Genomic DNA, 23,245 nt, shown 5'->3' with positions numbered 1-23,245 from the left:
CCTAAATGTGACTTTAGCACCATTACTACAGCACCCAGCAGTGTGGTGGCTGCTAGTCACTATCCTAAATGTGACTTTAGCACCATTACTACAGCACCCAGCAGTGTGGTGGCTGCTAGTCACTATCCTAAATGTGACTTTAGCACCATTACTACAGCACCCAGCAGTGTGGTGGCTGCTAGTCACTATCCTAAATGTGACTTTAGCACCATTACTACAGCACCCAGCAGTGTGGTGGCTGCTAGTCACTATCCTAAATGTGACTTTAGCACCATTACTACAGCACCCAGCAGTGTGGTGGCTGCTAGTCACTATCCTAAATGTGACTTTAGCACCATTACTACAGCATCCAGCAGTGTGGTGGCTGCTAGTCACTATCCTAAATGTGACTTTAGCACCATTACTACAGCACCCAGCAGTGTGGTGGCTGCTAGTCACTATCCTAAATGTGACTTTAGCACCATTACTACAGCACCACCAGCTGATTTGCTATAGAATCCTTTGACCTTGAAGAAACTGGACCATTTATTTTGATGTGTTTTAAATCTTGCAAAATTGGACCAATGCTTTACAAACAATTGATCAATGTCTTTGCTATAGCTGATCACACATTCTGATAGTATTTCCCCATAGAACCTTAATAGCATGTAGAGATGAAATGCATTCTCAGAAACTATTCCGAACACCTCATCAAATGGTGATCACTCAAATCTACTTGTCCATATATCCGGGACCATTATGTAATTTCTGAGACTCATTCACCCCTACATTTTTAAAATGGACTTGTCCAGTGTTTGATTTGGTAAGGTTTAAATGTGACTTTAGGGGTGTATGAGTTAAACACTGCATATTGGTAAGATCTAAATAGAGGTACTGCAACAAGTGACTATCTAAATAGAGTTTGTTAAATTTTGAATTTTAAAAAGAAGGCCTTTTTTTTAGATTGAAAGAGATTTTCCTTTTTTGAAATATAAAAATAACTAATGAAATACATATTAACAGTCACTCTTGGTCCATGATTTGGGTTTAGTTGGGTTTAGCTCTTCCTTTGGGATTGCATGGTAACTTGGTTGTCCTTGAATGCCTTTGTGTTATCTCCCCTGATCACTATAATACCTATACACAGGTAAACTCTACCTGGTTGTCCTCGAATACCTCTGTGTTATCTCCCCTGATCACTATAATACCTATACACAGGTAAACTCTACCTGGTTGTCCTTGAATGCCTCTGTGTTATCTCCCCTGATCACTATATTACCTTTACACAGGTAAACTCTACCTGGTTGTCCTCGAATGCCTCTGGGTTATCTCCCCTGATCAGTAATATACCTGTTCAAGGTAAATTTTACCTGGTAGTCCTTGGTTACCTCAGTGGTATATCAATTTGACCTGTTCATAGGTAAATTTTACCTTGTAGTCATCTTATGTTTCCAGTTACCTCCCCTTATTCCGTAATTATACCTGTACTCAGGTAAACTTACCTGGTAGTCCTTTGATGCCTCCGTATTGTCCCCATTGGCAGACAGCTGGGCGAGTTTCTCCTTGGACTTGCTGTAGCGTCGGATAAGATAGATGACCACGACAGCCAATAATATACCAGCAATACATCCGCACAGGACGAAGGTCAACACGAAGTACCGGTCATCTGGTGGCTTCACTTCAACCTGGTTCTGAAATATACAACAGGTGTGAATCTTTAGTTTTATGTACATGTATTTAAATGTCATTGACACTCTGGACTAAATCCAAGGATCTACTCAACAACTTCCATCTAGAGAAGAAAAAAAAGCAGAACTGATAGATATACAGTATATAGATAAATAGATATTTTAATTTCAACCCGAAAACTCATGCAGTGATTGAAATAATTGAAGCGTTATTTAAATGAATAAGCAGCATCCATTTCATCAAAAATAACACTGATAATTTTTGATGCATTTTTTAATTTTCCAAAACAGATTCCTCTTAACGCTATTCAAAAGCGTAATTTGATGGAGGCATCATATTACTAATCCAAGTCCCTCATGTCAATAATTTGTATGAAAAACATCATCAAGAATTCAACATTCCTGCAAAACGAAAAAAACTGGATATAATTATCTCACAATGGAGTGTAATTAGCATGTAAAACTGAGAGATTTGATGTGCTAGGTTACAGTATCTGGGCGATCTTGTGAATATCCCAGTTCTATGGTGTGGTAAACGTTACCAGGGATAACATTAAACTTTGTCATGGTAGCATTTTTTTCATCAGGCCTTGGAGATCTGATTCAAGTTGGCTCCATTGTGTTAAAAGTATTGAGGAAAATATGGACTCAGCAATTCCAATTGATTCTCAGGAGAGCTGTGGACCAATTAGGGGCCAAATGAAGGAGGGAACTACTACTTGGTTCAATTCATTGTCGGCTTCCAGCAACAACTCAACACTCTAGCATTACTAATGCTGTGAATACTGACTGCTCCTTTACCAGACAAAGCCTGTGATCAATGATCCTGGGTTGTGGCACATGTGTGTCACACACAACCTGTATATAGCAGCTTCTCCCTATCAAGGCAGCCGATTGGACGGTGTAAGCTGCTTCTCCCTATCAAGGCAGCCGATTTGACGGTGTTAAGTTTTGTGTGTTGTCAGTGAAGGTGACAACTGCATTCAAGTCCATGCAATGTCACACCAATATCATCCCTCATACAATAAATGGCTTACAGTTTAAGTTCCAAGCCTCCCACCGACCCTGAGTTCTTCAGTTTTAATGACAGTTTTGTCCCTGTATATATTGACCATAAACAGTGATATATTACCAACATGAACAAGAACTAGTGTAATTTTAATATCCACAACCACACATTTTTGGTAATCTTTATTTTTACACAAATATACTATCTCCCATTATTTTTACTTCATCCCCTTTTGATTTAATTCTGCCTCCCTCATAAGTCAACCCAGGAGTGTTTTGTTTTGGTTATCTTTAATTTCGTAAGACACATATATACTCTCTTCCATCATAATTACTTCATCCCCTTTTAATTTAATCTTGTTTTCCTCATAAGTCAACCCAGGAATATTTCTTTGGTTATCTGTATATTCATGTGACACCAATATACTATCTCCCATTATAATTATACTACATTCCCTTTTGATTTAACTGTGCTTCCTTCACAAGTCATTTACATTAAGCATTAGACTCAATATTGCTCTGTACTTGACCTTTGCAGAGAAGCACCGCAATCACTCTCCATCATAAACATATGTAAACAGAACATCATGTGAAAAAAACTGTTAAAAGTAATCACCAACCTCATCAGGGAAGATTTTGAGTCCATCACATAAAAAAGAACCATTTTGTATTGATCATATCCATCAAAACCCAATTTCAGCTCATCATGTATAAAAACGGCGTGAAGACCATCATGTATTGATGACTTCTCATTGTCCAATCCTCTCCAATGCTGCAGCTCTCATCTGTTTACAGTGTAACACTTTCGGGGCCCCTTTATCTCCCGGATCAAACTCCCATCATGCCACTGCTCCTAGGCCTGATGGGGCGGCCATTGATCCATCATTGTTAATAGTACATACTTTCAGTAATTATTGATTATTACCCAGGAAATGGGCATTTTCATTGAAAGCTGTAGTACTTAACCAGAAAATGAAAAATGGTTGATTTCTATTGAAATTATCATTAGAGATCATTTCATTTATCCTCCGTCCATTTTTACATAAAGCCCAATCGGCATTTTGTTGCTTGCTATAAACACTGGCGGAGCTGACTGTGATCCCTCACTTCACAAACATTTCTGTGACAGAGATCTGATGAATGTACGTGTGTCAATGTACATCAAGTTTGCAATTACACCCTTTAATGAGGTGGAACATGAACTTTCATCTGTTAATTGGGCGTGATTACTTCCCCTGAAATTCTCTACCAATCAATTTGTGTTCAATGCCAAAGGTTTTCATTTGTTGAATCTGCCAATCAGATTAGTGTGTATAGTACTATGTGATTATTTTACATTATCAACAAAGCAAGAGGTTTGTTCTGTATTCTCTATACCATAACCATACAAATGAGAGTAACCGGCACATTACTGTCAAACTTAGTTCTCAGTTTTGCACAAAATTCTTTAATTATTGTTAACAAGAAATATGATGGTAAAGAAACTGAAAAAAAGAAAGATTTTTAAAGATTTTCTTATGTTGATGGACAGGGGAAGGTAGTAGTAGATGTCTCATGAAATGCAAAAACTGCATGTAGATTGAAAAAATAAGTCCTCTATGAACTCATCTAATCAAACTATTTATCTAATTAGCAACCACACACACACACACACACAAATATAATACTTTATTGAGACAATGTTTTAGGATTTGCTACAGTTTTTACTCCTTTTTTGATTATTTTCAGAATTGTATGAGGCCTGGAACTATATAGTGTAACAGGTACCCGTACCCCACTGCAGACAGGAAAAACAGATGACATTGCGACAATTATGCATGAATGCAAAGTGACAATTTCTGTAGGTCGATACACATGCGACATATAGATTTTTATACCAAATTACTGCTATTTAAACATGTAACTGCACACACACACATACGTGTATATTAACGTACAGCCAGTTTGGGACTGCCTGATACGTCGTGCCCCGACGTAGAACACTGCGATGTGTGACCGTGAAACTCTAATCGAATATCAGCACGTATCCTGGGACCAATGATGATCGGGGAGCACAGAATAATTTGATTAAACCTCATGTTGTCACCCTGGTTCTACCATCGCCGGTATCGGGAGGTCGCATAATTTCATTTCTACAGTTTCAACTAGATGCTTCAGAACTTGGAACATACCGCATTTGGTTTTTATAAGGTCCCCGAGTCTGTGTAATTGAGAGAATCCTAAATATTATTTCTAACCAGGCATATAATATCCTGATTATAAATGGCGATTGTGTTCTGATGCATCATCCCCTGGTGTTACAATATATATAGGAATGAAATATCATTCCATCTGAAATTACAAAGTACTTACCAAACCAATTATAAGTGTAAGACAGCTTTTGTGACAAAGATTATTGAAGACTGTCAATGCTGGCACTTAGACAGCACAGCCTGTAACTATAGAGGTATAGCTGTAACTGCTGGGGTCGAGACGGTCTTGACAGCCTGTAACTACAGAGGTATAGCTGTAACTGCTGGGGTCGAGTCAGTGTTGACAGTCTGCAACTATAAAGGTATAGCTGTAACTGCTGGGGTCGAGTCAGTGTTGACAGCCTGTAACTATAAAGGTATAGCTGTAACTGCTGGGGTCGAGTCAGTGTTGACAGGCTGTTACTACAGAGGTACAGCTGTAACTGCTGGGGTCGAGTCAGTGTTGACAGTCTGTTACTACAGAGGTATAGCTGTAACTGCTGGGGTCTAGTCAGTGTTGCCAGTCTCTTACTACAGAGGTACAGCTGTAACTGCTTGGGTCGAGTCAGTGTTGACAGTCTGTTACTACAGAGGTACAGCTGTAACTGCTGGGGTCGGGTCAGTGTTGACAGTCTGTTACTACATAGGTATAGCTGTAACTACTGTGGTCGTTGTCGTGAGATAACAGCCTGTAACTGCTGTGGTCGTTGTCGTGAGATAACAGACTGATAAGTGCTGAGTAACGAGGGTGCCTACATCTCCATTGTGGACAACACAGAAATCACCACTTTACAGAGGAAACTGTGAAATCAATAGAGTTATTCAATTCCCTTTTATTTAGTTAATGACTGTCAGGCAGTCGATGGCTGATGACCACTGGTCAGGAAGCTCGGGCCACATCCTAATTATCATCATGTGGAGGTGACAGCAGGACAAATCACACAGTCCAATTCAGGCTGTGCCAAGTTAAGTTTTTTGTGGCGAGATCCATTAGCCAGGCCGGGCCAAGATGTATTTTTGTTGCGTAGTCAGATTCATGCAACTTGTTAGATTTGATATAAAATCAAATAGCCAAATTAAATTGTGTTATATGTAAACTCAGGCCGTCAAATAAAAGAATCTGTTATTTACTTTCTTCAAACATTGATTCTTTTTGACAATTTTTGTAGCTAATATATCTGTAATGTCGTCTGAGCACTATATATATATATAAAGCCTGATCAGCACATCACAAGTTTGGCCTGGCCTGAATGTCTATTGTTCCTGTCCGTGATTGGACACCTTCCATTATAACCACACGATGTCCCCTAACAACCATGCCATACAATTGCCCTAATTCAACAATAGCCAATTACCTCCCCAACTTCCACTTAAACCTCCCTCTTTCATCAACTCTCCATTTTGCTCACCCGATTTAGATGTTCCTTAAGATCTTAGACGCACAGCCATGTTTGAATACTAAGCTTGGCAAAGGACATGTTTAATATTCTCAGGATGCAAGACAAACCCTTGGGCTACTGTCATTTGCAATTTAGAGGAGCTTTGAGGAGCGCTGATAGAGAAAAGTCCATTAAGGATGACGAGGTGGCTGGCACATGAGGCCGGGTGTTCTGTAGGGGGGAGCTTGGTCTAATCCCTGCTGCTACACAGGATTTAATCAGATTGATGCAATGTGGAAAAGCTCCGGTGTAGAAAAATGGGTACAAAAACAAATTATAAGAAAAAACTGGGGCTTTTTGTAGTTTTAGGCTTGCATTTACTCCTGAAGAAGTCATTTACAGAGAAGGGTTTTAAAAGTTTTTCTTGAAACAGGATTTATCTGGGTTTTAAGTTGTAAATTCAATTTGAGATCTAATTTCAGTAGTTGTTTGGTCATATTGATGGGTTGGTCGATGGAGATTAAAACCAGGCAAAGCAGAAGGTGCTAGCTCAGTAGACAGCCCGCTTCTACATTACTCCAGTGACAGACTTTATAAAACAGGGAATTCTCCATTACTCCAGTGACAGACTTTATAAAACAGGGATTTCTCCATTACTCCAGTGACAGACTTTATAAAACAGGGAATTCTACATTACTCCAGTGACAGACTTTATAAAACAGGGAATTCTCCATTACTCCAGTGACAGACTTTATAAAACTGGGAATTCTCCATTACTCCAGTGACAGACTTTATAAAACAGGGAATTCTCCAGGGAAAGGGTGGATTTTACAACTCCTCACTGTAACATTCACCGGACATTACTTTCAACTCTTAACCCTTTCACCCCTAGGTAACTTTAGTAGACTCTACCATACATGTATCTGGGTGAGTCCATTATGGTCTACAGTACAGTGGTGAAAGGTTAACACTAGTACAACTAATGAAAAAATGACAATCTTCAAGATCAGTTTTTGATCAATTTGATACAATTTTAATGACAAAACTTGTACGGTAACTTAAACAGATTTTTTTTTTGCAACAGAGGCAATTTTTTCCAAGGGCTTAGGCATCCCAATTTGAAGTAGTCCAGAGCTCTGTTTATATATTTTCTATAGGTTGATTAGATTGTTTGTAAACAGAACACTATCCAATTTTTTTTGTTGCTACTTCATTTTTTCTTCTGCCCCAGCTTCATAATTAAATTTTTGTAATACTTAGGCTGGATTGTCCAGACTTATTGTGTTTAAATCTAAATTGTAATAAAACTTGTAATAGTAACATTAATTAAAAACTCTTCCAATAATTTGCAAATGATCTATGTGGAATTAATTTAAGAGAGTACTAAATTATACTATTTTGCAATTCAGGCCTAGTATTTATTATGTATACATGTAATCTTTTGTGTGAAGATTATCTTCAGCACCTGGAACTAAGACAGACAACGACCTTGGTGCTGACCTTGTCTATGGACGATGACACATCAGAGTACCGAGTTATTGCCTTTGAGGACGTTGCACCCTGCAGCAGTCTAAGTTATCACAATGCTCTTTATATAATGCTGACTATTAACAGGGGACCTCACGACATCAGCTGTCTGCCAGATCTGAGAGGACAGGATCCTGGGATGACCTTATCTTGGGGCTGAGGAAGTTAAGCTGGCAAAGTCTAGGAAGTACCTACCTTTATGTCCAGGAAGGAACAGATTACAGGCTGGGAAGTTCCTAGTTTTATGTCCAGGGACGATCAGATTACAGGCTGGGAAGTACACCTAGTTTTATGTCCAGGGACGATCAGATTACAGGCTGGGAAGTACACCTAGTTTTATGTCCAGGGACGATCAGATTACAGGCTGGGAAGTACACCTAGTTTTATGTCCAGGGACGATCAGATTACAGGCTGGGAAGTACACCTAGTTTTATGTCCAGGGACGATCAGATTACAGGCTGGGAAGTACACCTAGTTTTATGTCCAGGGACGATCAGATTACAGGCTGGGAAGTACACCTAGTTTTATGTCCAGGGACGATCAGATTACAGGCTGGGAAGTACACCTAGTTTTATGTCCAGGGACGATCAGATTACAGGCTGGGAAGTACACCTAGTTTTATGTCCAGGGACGATCAGATTACAGGCTGGGAAGTACACCTAGTTTTATGTCCAGGGACGATCAGATTACAGGCTGGGAAGTACACCTAGTTTTATGTCCAGGGACGATCAGATTACAAGCTGGGAAGTACACCTAGTTTTATGTCCAGGGAGGATCAGATTACAGGCTGGGAAGTACACCTAGTTTTATGTCCAGGGACGATCAGATTACAGGCTGGGAAGTACACCTAGTTTTATGTCCAGGGACGATCAGATTACAGGCTGGGAAGTACACCTAGTTTTATTCCAGGGACGATCAGATCAATGGCTGGGAAGTACCTAGTTTTATGTCCAGGGACGATCAGATTACAGGCTGGGAAGTACACCTAGTTTTATGTCCAGGGACGATCAGATCAATGGCTGGGAAGTACCTAGTTTTATGTCAAGGTAAGATCAGATCACAAGCTGAGAAGGACCCCTAAACTTGGTAATCATAGCATCAAGTACTGGATGTTATATAGCTTTCAGTGGGTAGATCAGTCAACCTGTCACGACCAGAAGTGACCTTGTCTACTGACATTTCACTGAAAGGTCAACTTGTCTGTAGGTCAGATTTGTGAATTGATGACCAGTTGGTACATAGTCTGTGTACATTGTACATTGTCATTAGGTCAGTGTAGGAACAGCTGATGTCCTCAGGGTGACAGAGTGAAACTTGTCAGTCTGCCACCATCAAATAGTTGTAGCACTGCCTAGTTAAGGGTGTATCCTATCTTTCTGTGACATATGGACAAAAGAGTTCCACTCTAAGAAATAATCTGTAAAATGTAATTTGGAATTTCTGTGGTGACCATATTTTAAAACTTTTCACACTGAATTGTTATGTGCTTTAAGATTATAATTTGTAACCCAATACACTATGGCATCGCATGTCAATTTAACTCTAGCGGTACCTAACAACACATTAAAACCTTGATAAAATGTCCCTCAACCCACCTCGATAAATGCCAACATATTTCAAGGTCCCTGGATCTCTCTCCCTTTCCTCGTAATGTTTTACCAAACCCCATTATAACACCGTAACTTGTCTGGGAAATGTTGGCAGTATAACATTCATTTATGACACTTGGTTAACAAAGAAATGCTAGATAATGCAAATATATTATATCTGAAATAGCGAATTAGTTTTCCATTTGATGGTGAAAATCTGGAGATGTATAAATCCATTGTTTATAGCACACATCTATATGGGTATTATCTAAATGTAGTTCATTATCAGCGGCCAGGATCTATCCGATTAGGCCTCAGACCTCATTCGAACAGATTCTACATCAGAAGCGATATAACCTAGCTGTATTGTATAGATCAACAATGCCCAAAACTTGTACAATGAGGCCATAATAAAAACAGCATGGATCTAGAAACGCTGTCAAGTTTTAGCTGGAGTTATGGTGAGGGAGGTGATGGAGAGAACTCTCCAGTCAACCTAGTCTTACAAAACCCTTCAAATGGTTACTGCTTCGGAAACGCCTCCACAACCATTCTATTATACGATGTGCTGGTCAGAGTTAAATGCATAAAGCTTTTTGACTTCTAGCCCACTGACAAAGGAAGCTCTACCTCAGTGATAGCCTGGATACTGTACGTTAATTTATGTGTTAGCCTGGGCATTGTAGGGCCCAAATAACGCTATAGCACGCCAAAGTTATGTTTTAAATTGGACAGCCTAAGTGATATATTTAATTTAGCAAGGACATTGTTTATATAAGGACATCATGAACCAATGTGGTTTGTGTTAAACTGGACGACCTAACTTATGTTTTAGCTGGGACATGGTACAGCCTTTACGTTTGTTAGCCTGGACTGTTAATGAAGACATTCCACAGCCTACATTATGCTCAAGGATCTGTGTCCCACTGCACCATGTTTTTTATATATAGAGTAACCTCCCCTGTGAGTATTTTCCTGATTAGGATATAACTGTAGCACAACTTTGCCTGGACACTTCCGATGACCTGGTTGCTCAGTTGGTTGGAGTGATAGTATAACAAAGTGAAGTTCAGGGTTCGAATCCCGGTCTAGTCCGGGTGAATGTTTACATTCAGAACACTGCTTTTGATTACATTTGGTTTATTTCCTCTTCATTATTTTATCATGAAAGTCCTGCAAGGTCTGGTAATAAAAAAAAAATTGCCTATATATTTCATAACATTAAAATAAAAAAAGCTATTTGCAACACCTCTGTGTACATACTACAAACATAAAAGGTTCAAAAGATATACTTTGACCAACAGTGTCTCGTACTTTATTTTCACTACTTTAATATCTATACACATAACCAAAGGTGTTTGTCTATCTAGTTAAGACATTTGTTAATTCCTATCTAAAGCTGTTCTAACAGCTGGTATCTGCTGTCAGTAGAACATCAAACAATGACAGAAGAACCCTTCAAAATAACAGAATATGCTACATTTTAGATAAAGATGACTTTTAATTCCCCTTTACATTGTAGATTAGACTCTCCCGGCATGTGCTCCCGTAGAAATGGCCGCCATGTTGAACTCAAGAGTCAGGAATTATAGCATCTTATTACTGGGGCTTAATTATATCAAATCGGGCAAAATCAATATTTTACAATTTCTCAGGCTCTCAAGAATATCATTTAATTTTTTTTTAAACTCCACTCTGTTAAACTGGTTTGACTAACTATAGATCGTCCTTCAAAAATTACATTTCAAAATTGATTCTGCTTTAACAGGACGATTTAGCGCCCTAAGTGTATATGAAAATTCAATTTTAATAATGTATGGTTAAAAACCATCCTAACTTGATTTTCCTGCCTTTGCTGGGATTTAAGCTCCTCAACATAACCAAATGATTCTCGTGGAAAGTTGAGGACAACATGACAGCCTAAAAAGATGGTTTTATAATTTTCCTTAAGACGTCACACCAGAAGCTCCTTATAACAAGAAGCGCTGCTGTCTGTTATGACCCTCCCACTCTGTCAAGTCTTCCACTGAGATATCTTCAGGGAATATGTTTCATTCTATATTTTCATCAAAACAAGAAAAATTGCAAATGCACTCTAACCCGATAAAACTACTTGATTTATTTTTCCATAGAGTAATACCCAGATCAGCTTTACTCTGATAAGCCCTTACTGTTCAAATCCCTGGGTTCTTAAATGCTGAATGGAAACCGTACATTTTAGTTTTTCATCATCTGGGTATAAGAACGGTACTAAGATTTTCTTCATAAGATTTGAATTCGTCGTGGATGAGACGTAATATAGTTATAGCTTCAGTCTTCCATGTCCTTTGTCTTACAATCAGAAATGTTACAGTGTAAAAGCTAGTGTTCATTGCCTTACAATCAGAAGTCTTGCACTGTAAAACTGGTCTTTGTCTTACAATCAGAAGTTTTGCCCTGTAAAACTGGTCTTTGTCTTACAATCAGAAGTCTTACACTGTAAAACTCTCCTTTACAGTAAATATAACATTTTACAGTATCTAATATTTACGTATATAATAATACATTACATTTATTAAAATACAGTGGCACACTTTTACTTTTTTTTTTATCTGACCAACACATTTTTTTTCATTTACCTTCTTCTTGGATTTCATTCAAAATTCATCTGACAAAAAAACACCTCCTACACTATCTTGACTGCCTTCTGGCAAATTTTAATCTTTCCAGAAAGAAGACAAACTACAGCTCTAGGATTCCTACATTCATGCCTGAAGACAGAACATTAATGGAGGCTGGAAAGTGTGGAAGGAATCCCATTTTTGTGTAATCAGGATGTACGAAAGCCCAGCCATTTTCTGTTACCATTGCTTCTAATATAAGAGATACAAATTCCTTTTAATACTTGGCAGCCATCATCACAATGTAATCGGATTCCTGTGACATGTAAATATTGGCACAGCCTTCCTCTAATGTGGCAGGATGAGGCTGTTTCCCAACGAAATCCGGACAGTAATAGCACGCTAATTATATCAAATACAGCGCTCGAGCACCGAAACCTACCAATATACAGGGTATTATGGGTAAACTGGTCATGTGACAACACACCAGGGCCATACAAAGGGATCAGGTTTAACACTGTATAATTATAATCGATCAAATCAACTTCATCTTAATGTTTGAAAAGAGTGGATAAAATCTCTAGCCACCAGAGCCTTGACTGGTCACCAGATCCTGAGCGAATGTGGAGCTACATCTGCGTATCTAGGGACATGGCTGGATTGTGGAAGTAAATCAGCTTGTATGTGTCTACATGTTGGTGTGACCCAATCAATACGCCAATTTGATGGACAGTTAATTTAACTGTCACAACTACTGAACCTTAACTGTCTGCTGTGTTGCTCCCATTGGGCACCTTGTTAGGTCACGTGATCAGACAGGTGTTCACAAAGCATTCAGCCCCAAACGTGATGCGCTAAGTCTATATTTCTGGTATTCCCAGATGATTAGTGCGAGGATGAGAATACAAGTCTCCTCGATTTGGTACTGTCACCTTCTTGGAATAGAGATTTTCTCCGCAACTTTTCAGTCATAGTCATGCAACCACAGTGTTTATACCACAATTCTATTTCTTTGCAAAAAAATGATAATCTTTATGCCCTGCCTTTAACCCACTGACAAAGAGCCTGCTTAATATAGAAAAAAGACATTTCCTTACTTAACAATGTAGGAAAATATTAAGGATGCTGATGTCACAAATTAACATAGGAAAAGGTTAAGGTTCTGATGCCACAAACTAACAGAGAAATATTTAGGATTATGATGCCACAACTTATCAAACGGAAACGTTAAGGGGTATAACACAGAAAACATCATTTCTTTTAAAAACTATTACCAATTTTTTTTCCAGCAAGTCTTTTCAACCAAACAATACCTTTTAAACCATATGTAAAATGTTTGGAGTTCCATAAATAAAAGCCATGTTATTGTAAAACATTAGTTAAGCAATCTAAATACTTTTCTGTTCTGTGTACCACCATCAAAGCTGCATCAAAGAGCAAGTGCTGTCAATAAATGTATGTATTGATGACTCCAACTGAAAAGAACATCCCTTCAAAAGAGAGTTTTTGGTGATTGTGGCATTTCATCATGTATCCATTCCCAAATCTAGCACCTTAGTGTAACGCATAATCGGCACAAACATGGTACCCACAGCGGCGAGTCTGATCACCAACCAGGCGCTACAATTAGTACCCACAGCGGCGAGTCTGATCACCAACAAGGCGCTACAACTAGTACCCACAGCGGCGAGTCTGATCACCAACCAGGCGCTACAATTAGTACCCACAGCGGCGAGTCTGATCACCAACCAGGCGCTACAATTAGTACCCACAGCGGCGAGTCTGATCACCAACCAGGCGCTACAATTAGTACCCACAGCGGCGAGTCTGATCACCAACCAGGCGCTACAATTAGTACCCACAGCGGCGAGTCTGATCACCAACCAGGCGCTACAATTAGTACCCACAGCGGCGAGTCTGATCACCAACCAGGCGCTACAATTAGTACCCACAGCGGCGAGTCTGATCACCAACCAGGCGCTACAATTAGTACCCACAGCGGCGAGTCTGATCACCAACCAGGCGCTACAATTAGTACCCACAGCGGCGAGTCTGATCACCAACCAGGCGCTACAATAAGTACCCACAGCGGCGAGTCTGATCACCAACCAGGCGCTACAATTAGTACCCACAGCGGCGAGTCTGATCACCAACGAGGCGCTACAATTAGAACCAATTGAGGTTAAAATTAGAACAGTCATTCGTTTACAAGTAAATTAAAGTTAGCCTTTTTTTGTGCAAACATTCTGGAATTGAAAACTTGGAAGACAGTGCCAAACAATATTGATTATAATGAAGAGGAATTTGGCTGTTTTTGAAACATGTTGAATGTCAATACAATGCGTCATGGATTTCAATGAGAAAGTTTTAGTTTTTCATTCCATTTGAATTTTAATGTTGGAAATGTCAAACTACACCATTGTGAATCGATAATCTCTGGTATTCAACTTTATTTTTTATGAAAAATCATTAACAGCAATATCAAAAGATAAAGAGTTCCGTAACATCAAATAATCATCATATGAGTCAGCATTTTGTGTCATCAAAATTAATTGTTTTGTTAATATCATATTGTTGACTATTTCATTCAGAAATATTGTTCTTTAATTTCCTCACATATAAAAAAAAATATACATAGTAAATCTAATCACAGTTCTCTCCTATTTTTTGCTATTTGTACAAATGCACAGTCAGGTCAAATATTGATTGAGTCAGTGTCAGGGTTCATACACAAATTTTACTATAAAATTCAAGGCATTTTTAAGGGCCTTTTCAAGGCCTTTTTCAGTCAATTAATGATTAAAATCTCCTGCAAATTCTTAAAATACGAAGATCTGGATGTGTAACCTGGATCTTTCTAAACTCACCATAAAATCACCAAACAATTCACCCTTTAATCATAGGTGAGTATTTGGAAAATCTAGAAATTAACTGACACAACAAATATTTCATTTCTTTTTTATTTTCTGAATTCATTATTATGTAAATGATACCACAAAACCACCAAAATGAACATACAAAGAATCACAGTTTAATGACCATTTAGTCAAACTCAAGGTTCATGTTAACTCTTTCCAGATGTTCCTGTTAACTTTAGGGACTTTTAAAGCCTTTTCATAAATTTTAAGGCCTGTTCATTATTTTTTTGGCTTTTCAAGGCCACCTTTTGTTTTAGGGCCTTTTCGTTAATGTTTGGGCTTTTCAAGAATCCTGGTCTAAACCCATTGCATTTTTACTCTAAAAACACAGTTGCTGAATTTTGTTCTTTTGTTTTATTTTATAATTTTTTCATAAATATCCTGCAAGATATGGTTTCCTTTGCAGAAATGAATTATCAAAGCTATAATCATGGCAGAAAACGGTTTCCACTGCGTAGTTACAGATGTTTGGCAGAGTGGTAGGGGAACCGCAACATCAGACACCCAGAAAACTAACTGCTTTCTTTGTATGAATTATTAAGACATAATTTCTGTAGTGTTCGATCAACATATACTACCAATAACTTGTCACGGTTTTAGGAGAAAGTCTTTTAGTTAGAAACAATTTTGCAATAACTTGATAGTGTTACCCGTACAACTAGTAGCTTCCATATAAACAAAACATTTCCCTGACATCCATACAACATTTTTCTAATTTTTTTTAGGATTATATGGAAGCCATCATTAATAGGGCTAAATTCCTAGATTAGTTGGTGAAGCAGACGTCCTCCGAGATATTCCGAACGTTGCTGTAGGGCTTGACAGATCTGTATCTCGTGAACCTTATGTAAAACTTGTTATAAACTCCTTCATTAATAGGCTTTATTTCCTTTCAAACAAGATTATTAATACAGATAGACCAATAAAAAAATAGAACCATCATTTTTCAGGCGGATTTTTTTCATTCATAACACTACTCTTCAATATTTTGTCATTGTAGGACTCCGGGACATTTGGGAATGGTTGCTAGGGTGATTATGTGCACGATGAGGATGTCAGTTTGGAATGGTATAACTTTAAACTGCATAGATATGATGGAATATCTGGCCTAAAGACATAATTAAAATAATAGTTATTGAATTTTTGTTTTCACTGTTGACTCCAATCGATCTGGCTAATGGAAAAGAGGGAAACCAACAGACCCTATGTGTCCACATTACACAGCATCAGGTTAGGGTCGCAGGCTCAAAATCAATTTAATTAAATGTGACATTTGAATAGAATTTAGTCATGCATGTACAATGAGATTCATGCCCTGGGACAGAAATTTCATTCCGGGTAGTGAATAAAGACGTCTGTGATAGGGGTGGTGAATAAAGGCGTCTGTGATAGGGGTGGTGAATAAAGACGTCTGTGATAGGGGTGGTGAACACAGAAGTTTGAATACGTCACTTTTATGTGTGAATTAATGATCACAGATCTTGTAGTGATTGAAGAAAGTTGAAATGTAACTTAATTTGTAGTAAATGCAGAATTTGGTATGTCAGTAATATCTTTACTGAGAGAATAAATCTAAAGTTTGTCTCATGTTTGAGTGAATGAAAAATCTTCAATACCACTCACATTAGTACTGAGCGAAGTCATCTAAAATGTCACTCACATCAGTACTGAGTGAAGACATCAGAATGTCACTCACATTAGTACTGAGTGAAGACATCTAAAATGTCACTCACATTAGTACTGAGTGAATTAAGACATGAGAAATGTCACTCACATCAGTACTGAGTGAAGACATCTAAAATGTCACTCACATTAGTACTGAGTGAATTAAGACATGAGAAATGTCACTCACATCAGTACTGAGTGAAGACATGAGAAATGTCACTCACATTAGTACTGATTGAATTAAGACATGAGAAATGTCTCTCACATCAGTACTGAGTGAAGATATCTAAAATGTCACTCACATTAGTACTGATTGAATTAAGACATGAGAAATGTCACTCACATTAGTACTGAGTGAAGACATCTAAAATGTCACTCACATGAGTAATGTCACTCACATCAGTTCTGAGTGAAGACATCTAAAATGTCACTCACATTAGTACTGAGTGAAGACATGAGAAATGTCACTCACATTAGAACTGAGTGAAGACATAAGAAATGTCACTCACATCAGTACTGAGTGAAGACATGAGAAATATCACTCACATCAGTACTGAGTGAAGACAACAGAAATGTCACTCACATCAGTACTGAGTGAAGACATGAGAAATATCACTCACATCGGTACTGAGTGAAGACAACAGAAATGTCACTCACATCAGTACTGAGTGAAGACAACAGAAATGTCACTCACATCAGTACTGAGTGAAGACATGAGAAATGTCACTCACATCAGTACTGAGTGAAGACATGAGAAATGTCATTCACATTAGTACTGAGTGAAGACATCAGAAATGTCACTCACATTAGTACTGAGTGAAGTCATCTAAAATGTCACTCACTTTAGTACTGAGTGAAGACATCTGAAATGTCACTCACATTAGTACTGAATGAAGACATCAGAATGTCACTCACATTAGTACTGAGTGAAGACATGAGAAATGTCACTCACCTTAGTACTGAGTGAAGACATGAGAAATTTCACTCACAATAGTACTGAGTGAAGACATGAGAAATTTCACTCACAATAGTACTGAGTGAAGACATGAGTAATGTCACTCACATTAGTACTGAGTTAATACATGAGAAATGTCACTCACAATAGTACTGGGTGAAGACATGAGAAATGTCACTCATATTAGTATTGAGTGAAGACATGAGAAATGTCACTCACATTAGTACTGAGTGAAGACATCAGAAATGTCACTCACAATAGTACTGAGTGAAGTAATCTAAAATGTTACTCACATTAGTACTGAGTGAAGACATCTGAAATGTCACTCACATCAGTACTGAGTGAAGACATATGAAATGTCACTCACATCAATACTGAGTGAAGACATCAGAAATGTCACTCACATTAGTACTGAGTGAAGTCATCTAAAATGTCACTCACATTAGTACTGAGTGAAGACATCTGAAATGTCACTCACATCAATACTGAGCGAAGTCATCTAAAATGTCACCCACATCAGTACTGAGTGAAGACATCAGAATGTCACTCACATTAGTACTGAGTGAAGACATCAGAATGTCACTCACATTAGTACTGAGTGAAGACATCAGAATGTCACTCACATCAGTACTGAGTGAAGACATGAGAAATATCACTCACATTAGTACTGAGTTAAGACATCAGAATGTCACTCACATTAGTACTGAGTGAAGACATCAGAAATGTCACTCACATCAGTACTGAGTGAAGACATCTAAAATGTCACTCACATAAGTACTGAGTGAAGACATCTAAAATGTCACTCACATTAGTACTGAGTGAAGACATCAGAATGTCACTCACATTAGTACTGAGTCAAGACATGAAAAATGACACTCACATTAGTACTGAGTGAAGACATCTAAAATGTCACTCACATGAGTAATGTCACTCACATCAGTTCTGAGTGAAGACATCTAAAATGTCACTCACATTAGTACTGAGTGAATACATCAGAAATGTCACTCGCAATAGTACTGGGTGAAGACATGAGAAATGTCACTCACATTAGAACTGAGTGAAGACATGAGAAATGTCACTCACATTAGTACTGAGTGAAGACATCTAAAATGTCACTCACATTAGTACTGAGCGAAGTGACTGAGTGAAGACATGTCACTCACATTAGTACTGAGTGAAGACATCAGAAATGTCACTCACATCAGTACTGAGTGAAGTCATCTGAAATGTCACTCACATTAGTACTGAGTGAAGACATCTGAAATGTCACTCACATCAGTACTGAGTGAAGACATCAGAAATGTCACTCACATTAGTACTGAGTGAAGACATCTGAAATGGCACTCAAACCTGTACTGAATGAAGGAATCTGAGTGTGTCAATGATATTTGCTGATGATGCTGAAGATCCAGTTGCATGTGTGGTTATAACCATAATAAAATATGATTAAATGTGACAGAGATATCATTGTTGATAAAACATCACTCTAGGTATTCACGTACACCACCACACCTGATGAGTATTCTATCATAGCTCATTATAAACAACATGTATGCTTGTATAGATTTAATACAGTCTAAAGCTGCTAATGACAAACCATAACTTTGGTACAATACCTGAGATATTCTTAACAGATTAAAATCAATAATACAGATTCTCTAGGGTGGATTGACAGATTTCAGTGTAATATACTAACCAAACTGTTTTGACCGATTCTAATCATCTATGTTTCAAATTCAGTGTTAACTGTATGAATACTAGGTCCTCAGTTTGTAGGTTGTATTGGGCAATTGTATTTTATTTTAGGTGTGCCATGACAAGACCTCCACACACTCCACAAAAAAACCCCAAAAATTAACCATGACAAAACAGCAACACAATCTACAACAAATCTCAACACTATTTGCTACTGAAACCCTAGCACCGTCCACGACAAAGACCCAGCACTCTCTAACAAAACCCTAGCACCATCCACGACAAAGACCCAGCACTCTCTAACAAAACCCTTGCACCATCCACTACAAAGACCCAGCACTCTGTAACAAAACCCTAGCACCATCCATGACAAAGACCCAGCACTCTCTAACAAAACCCTGGCACCGTCCACGACAAAGATCCAGCACTCTCTAACAAAACCCTAGCACCATCCACGACAAAGACCAAGCACTCTCTAACAAAACCCTAGCACCACCCACGACAAAGACCCAGCACTCTGTAACAAACCCCTAGCACCATCCATGACAAAGACCCAGCCCTCTCTAACAAACCCCTGGCACCGTCCACGACAAAGATCCAGCACTCTCTAACAAAACCCTAGCCCCATCCACGACAAAGACCAAGCACTCTCTAACAAAACCCTAGCCCCATCCATGACAAAGACCCAGCACTCTCTAACAAAACCCTAGCACCATCCACGACAAAGACCAAGCACTCTCTAACAAAACCCTAGCACCATCCAAGACAAAGACCCAGCACTCTCTAACAAAACCCTAGCACCATCCACGACAAAGACCCAGCACTCTCTAACAAAACCCTAGCACCACCAACCTTAACACTTGAAACCACACCAAAACAACTACAATATCAGTAAAAAAAACATTCAGATGGAATCTCCCGTCAGTATACAAAATGTGTGTGCTTCCGTATGCCAGAAACACTGATCACGAGATAATGACGTTCCCAATCAAATCCTCATCAAAACTTCCTCTCAGTTGTTTCTACATTCAATGTAAAAACAATCAGCCGACTTGTGACGACTATCACTATAGGACACTAACTATAATTTAATGTATCCTATTGCAGAAATAGCATAAATCAATTTGAGGTTAAATTTCTGAATATAAAATCTGCAAATGGATTGCATAAATTTTCGCTTGAATTTGTCCTTCATTTTTGAGAACAAATGTGAACAATTTCAGGAATTCTTATACTTTGGAAATTGTTTCTAATATTTATGAATCATTTACCAATAAGAATCATGCATTTATATCTTTTCTTTCATTACTGTAAATAAACATATTTTAGCACACTCTAATTTTAATCTTTAATCAAAGTTTTGACAGATAAGTGCAAATTGCGCTAAAATAAAGTAACCACTCAAATGTGTACATTTATATTTTATCAAAATATTTTCAAGTCAAATTAGATCATATTGATTTTTTTTTAAAATATACATATTTTCATCAAGATTTCGCACAATTTACAAATTATATGCATATATACAGCCCTACACCTAACTATACCAATCTGGAATAATCCTTAAGTCTGGATGGACAAACTTTACTTACTAAATTTTTAGTATTCTTTGGTATATATTCTTCAACATTTTTTATTGTTATGGTCGACATGACAGGTGCTGACGTGACCCCGCATCAGCTGTGATTGAATACATTCACCCCTGAAGACACATTTGAACTCTTCCAATTCAAAGGTTGCAATAGTTCATTTTGAAATTTCAGGGGTGAATGAGTTAAACACGTCTCAACCTGAGCTCTCCAGCTGATGTTGGGTATACATATAGATGAACATCTGAATTATGTACAAAACTTTGATTTTGCTAAAACCAATATTCTGTAAAACTGTAACAGAAAACTTCAGGAGGCAACCTGCCAAAATTTCCACACGCAAAACGTGTCAACAAATACGGTATATATTATGTGACTAAATTTGGTATTTAGAATTATGTTGAGTCATCGATTGTAAAATTTCTGTGTAATAATGTCTTTCGAGAATCTAACAAAATTGTTGTAACCCTTGGTGATAAGCAACAAGCCCCAGGTCCCTAGCAACAGGAGCAGTTATATGGGTAGAGGATATGTTCACACTTAACGACACGGCGAACAGATCAATAGCTTCATTTTAAATACACAGAAAGCTTATTCCTTAAATAATTGACAACCATTTTTTCACCAAACAACTATCTAGTAAAGTGGTAAAGGAATATGGGTGTAAAGCCATCCATTTTCTATTACTTACATAAACATAGTTAATTTAAAATTTAATGATTTAAAAGTATATACCTATTTCTGAAGCTTCCGCAGAATGTTATAACGACATGCAATTTAAATTTATTTTAGACGCAGCATACAGGACAGTACAGATAGCTGCCTGCATTTAATATTTTGATAGAAACCATCAATAGATATTAAACAAAATTGCAGATGTTTTTTGTCGCATGCATTTACATCTCAGTTCACCGTTTTCACCAGTCTTGGTCGCCGTGGAAACCGACCGCCGGTACCTGTCACTAATTTATCACCAGTAGGGTTACAGAAAATCTGTGGCATTGCTTTGATACTTGGAAGTGTAAATCATACTAAATAAGCACTCTGTGTTCTGTTGGTCTTGTATCTGTCAGGTACGTGAACGTGGATTGACTGTGTATAATGATCAATTACTCGTTCAAACTCATGGAAAACCTACGATATTGGGTGTCACTTAGCATGCCTTATGCCCGTCACTGTAGCATGCGGTTGGGGCTCAACCCTAACTATTGAACATAACACAAGGATCAAATTTCTTCTTTCCTGTTTTTATTCGAAATGTTGCCGATAAATGACCTAAACTGCATACACCAGACACCATTCCCAGCCTTACAAAGACCAAATCTGGATGCAGAAGGCACCCACAACTACATTTCAGGAAACGCATCAAAGATCATTCAGACTTAACATTTGGAGTTGGTTCTGACAGAAAGACTGCATTTAGAAGCAGGTTTAAACGGAGAGATCACATTCCAAATTTTTTTTTGGGGGTGGGGGGTGGGATTGGGTACCATATATGGAGTTAGATCTCCTTAAGACACAATATTTTGAGGTCAGATCTCACTGAAGATTATACATATTGAAGTAAATGTCCGTCAGAGATCACATGAGGAATCCAATTGGAAAAAAACCCAGCACAGCTGAGATTATATATACATATTTTTTTTCATGTCTTTTAAATGAGATTTGTAATGAGTTTGTTCAAGACCTAAAGGACATAGACAGACATGAAATCTTTGGGGCCCAATAGGGAAGTAGGGAAGACTATAATATTATTAGACACACACAGCTGGACATCAAATGTTTCCATATAATCGTTAATGTATTAGATAACGTACACAGGTTTTTTATGTGGGTTTTAATTTTCCACTTTGTAACCTAGCATTGAAAAGTATTCCTGGCCATCATAGGGAATACATGAAGTGAGTGTTTTAACCTTCTTTTCTACACTTTTTGAAAACTGTTGCGTTATTGTTCATCTTCCATTTTACATACGAAAAAGAATACATCAGTGTTTCACTTATCAAGTGTGACCTCAACTACTATTTAAATATGTCCTATATATGTATCCTTACTATAAAATACATCTCATATTTTTGCTTTTAAAATACATCCTTTGAATCCTTACTATTAAACTTATCCCATATCCTTGCTTTGAAATACCTCCTAAATACTTTCTTTAAAATATACCCTTAGATGTTATCAAAACGAATGAAACAATACTCTCGTTACTTTTAAAATAAATCCCCGTACAATACTTACTATTGAAATGCAACCTATAAACCCTTACTATAAAATATATCCTAAACCCTTACTATAAAATATATCCTAAACCCTTACTATAAAATATATCCTATATCCTTACTATAAAATATATCCTAAATCCTTATTATAAAATGTATCCTAAATTCTTACTATAAAATATATCCTAAACCCTTACTAT

General features: G+C 37.8%; 1 protein-coding gene across 1 annotated transcript in view; it reads right to left on the bottom strand.

The window, feature by feature from the left end:
- LOC110448041 (receptor-type tyrosine-protein phosphatase N2-like) overlaps positions 1-23,245 on the bottom strand; it is a 308,722-nt gene that overhangs the window by 59,559 nt on the left and 225,918 nt on the right. The window contains exon 11 of the mRNA XM_021494072.1: positions 1,482-1,670. Within this exon, the coding sequence (XP_021349747.1) occupies positions 1,482-1,670 (189 nt within the window). The remainder of the gene's footprint in view (positions 1-1,481; positions 1,671-23,245) is intronic.

The sequence above is a fragment of the Mizuhopecten yessoensis genome, unplaced genomic scaffold (genome assembly GCF_002113885.1).
Source record: "Mizuhopecten yessoensis strain PY_sf001 unplaced genomic scaffold, ASM211388v2 scaffold3805, whole genome shotgun sequence".
Lineage (NCBI taxonomy): Eukaryota > Metazoa > Mollusca > Bivalvia > Pectinida > Pectinidae > Mizuhopecten > Mizuhopecten yessoensis.
The sequence above is the reverse complement of the archived record's forward strand: the minus strand, read 5'-3'. Positions and strand labels throughout refer to the sequence as shown.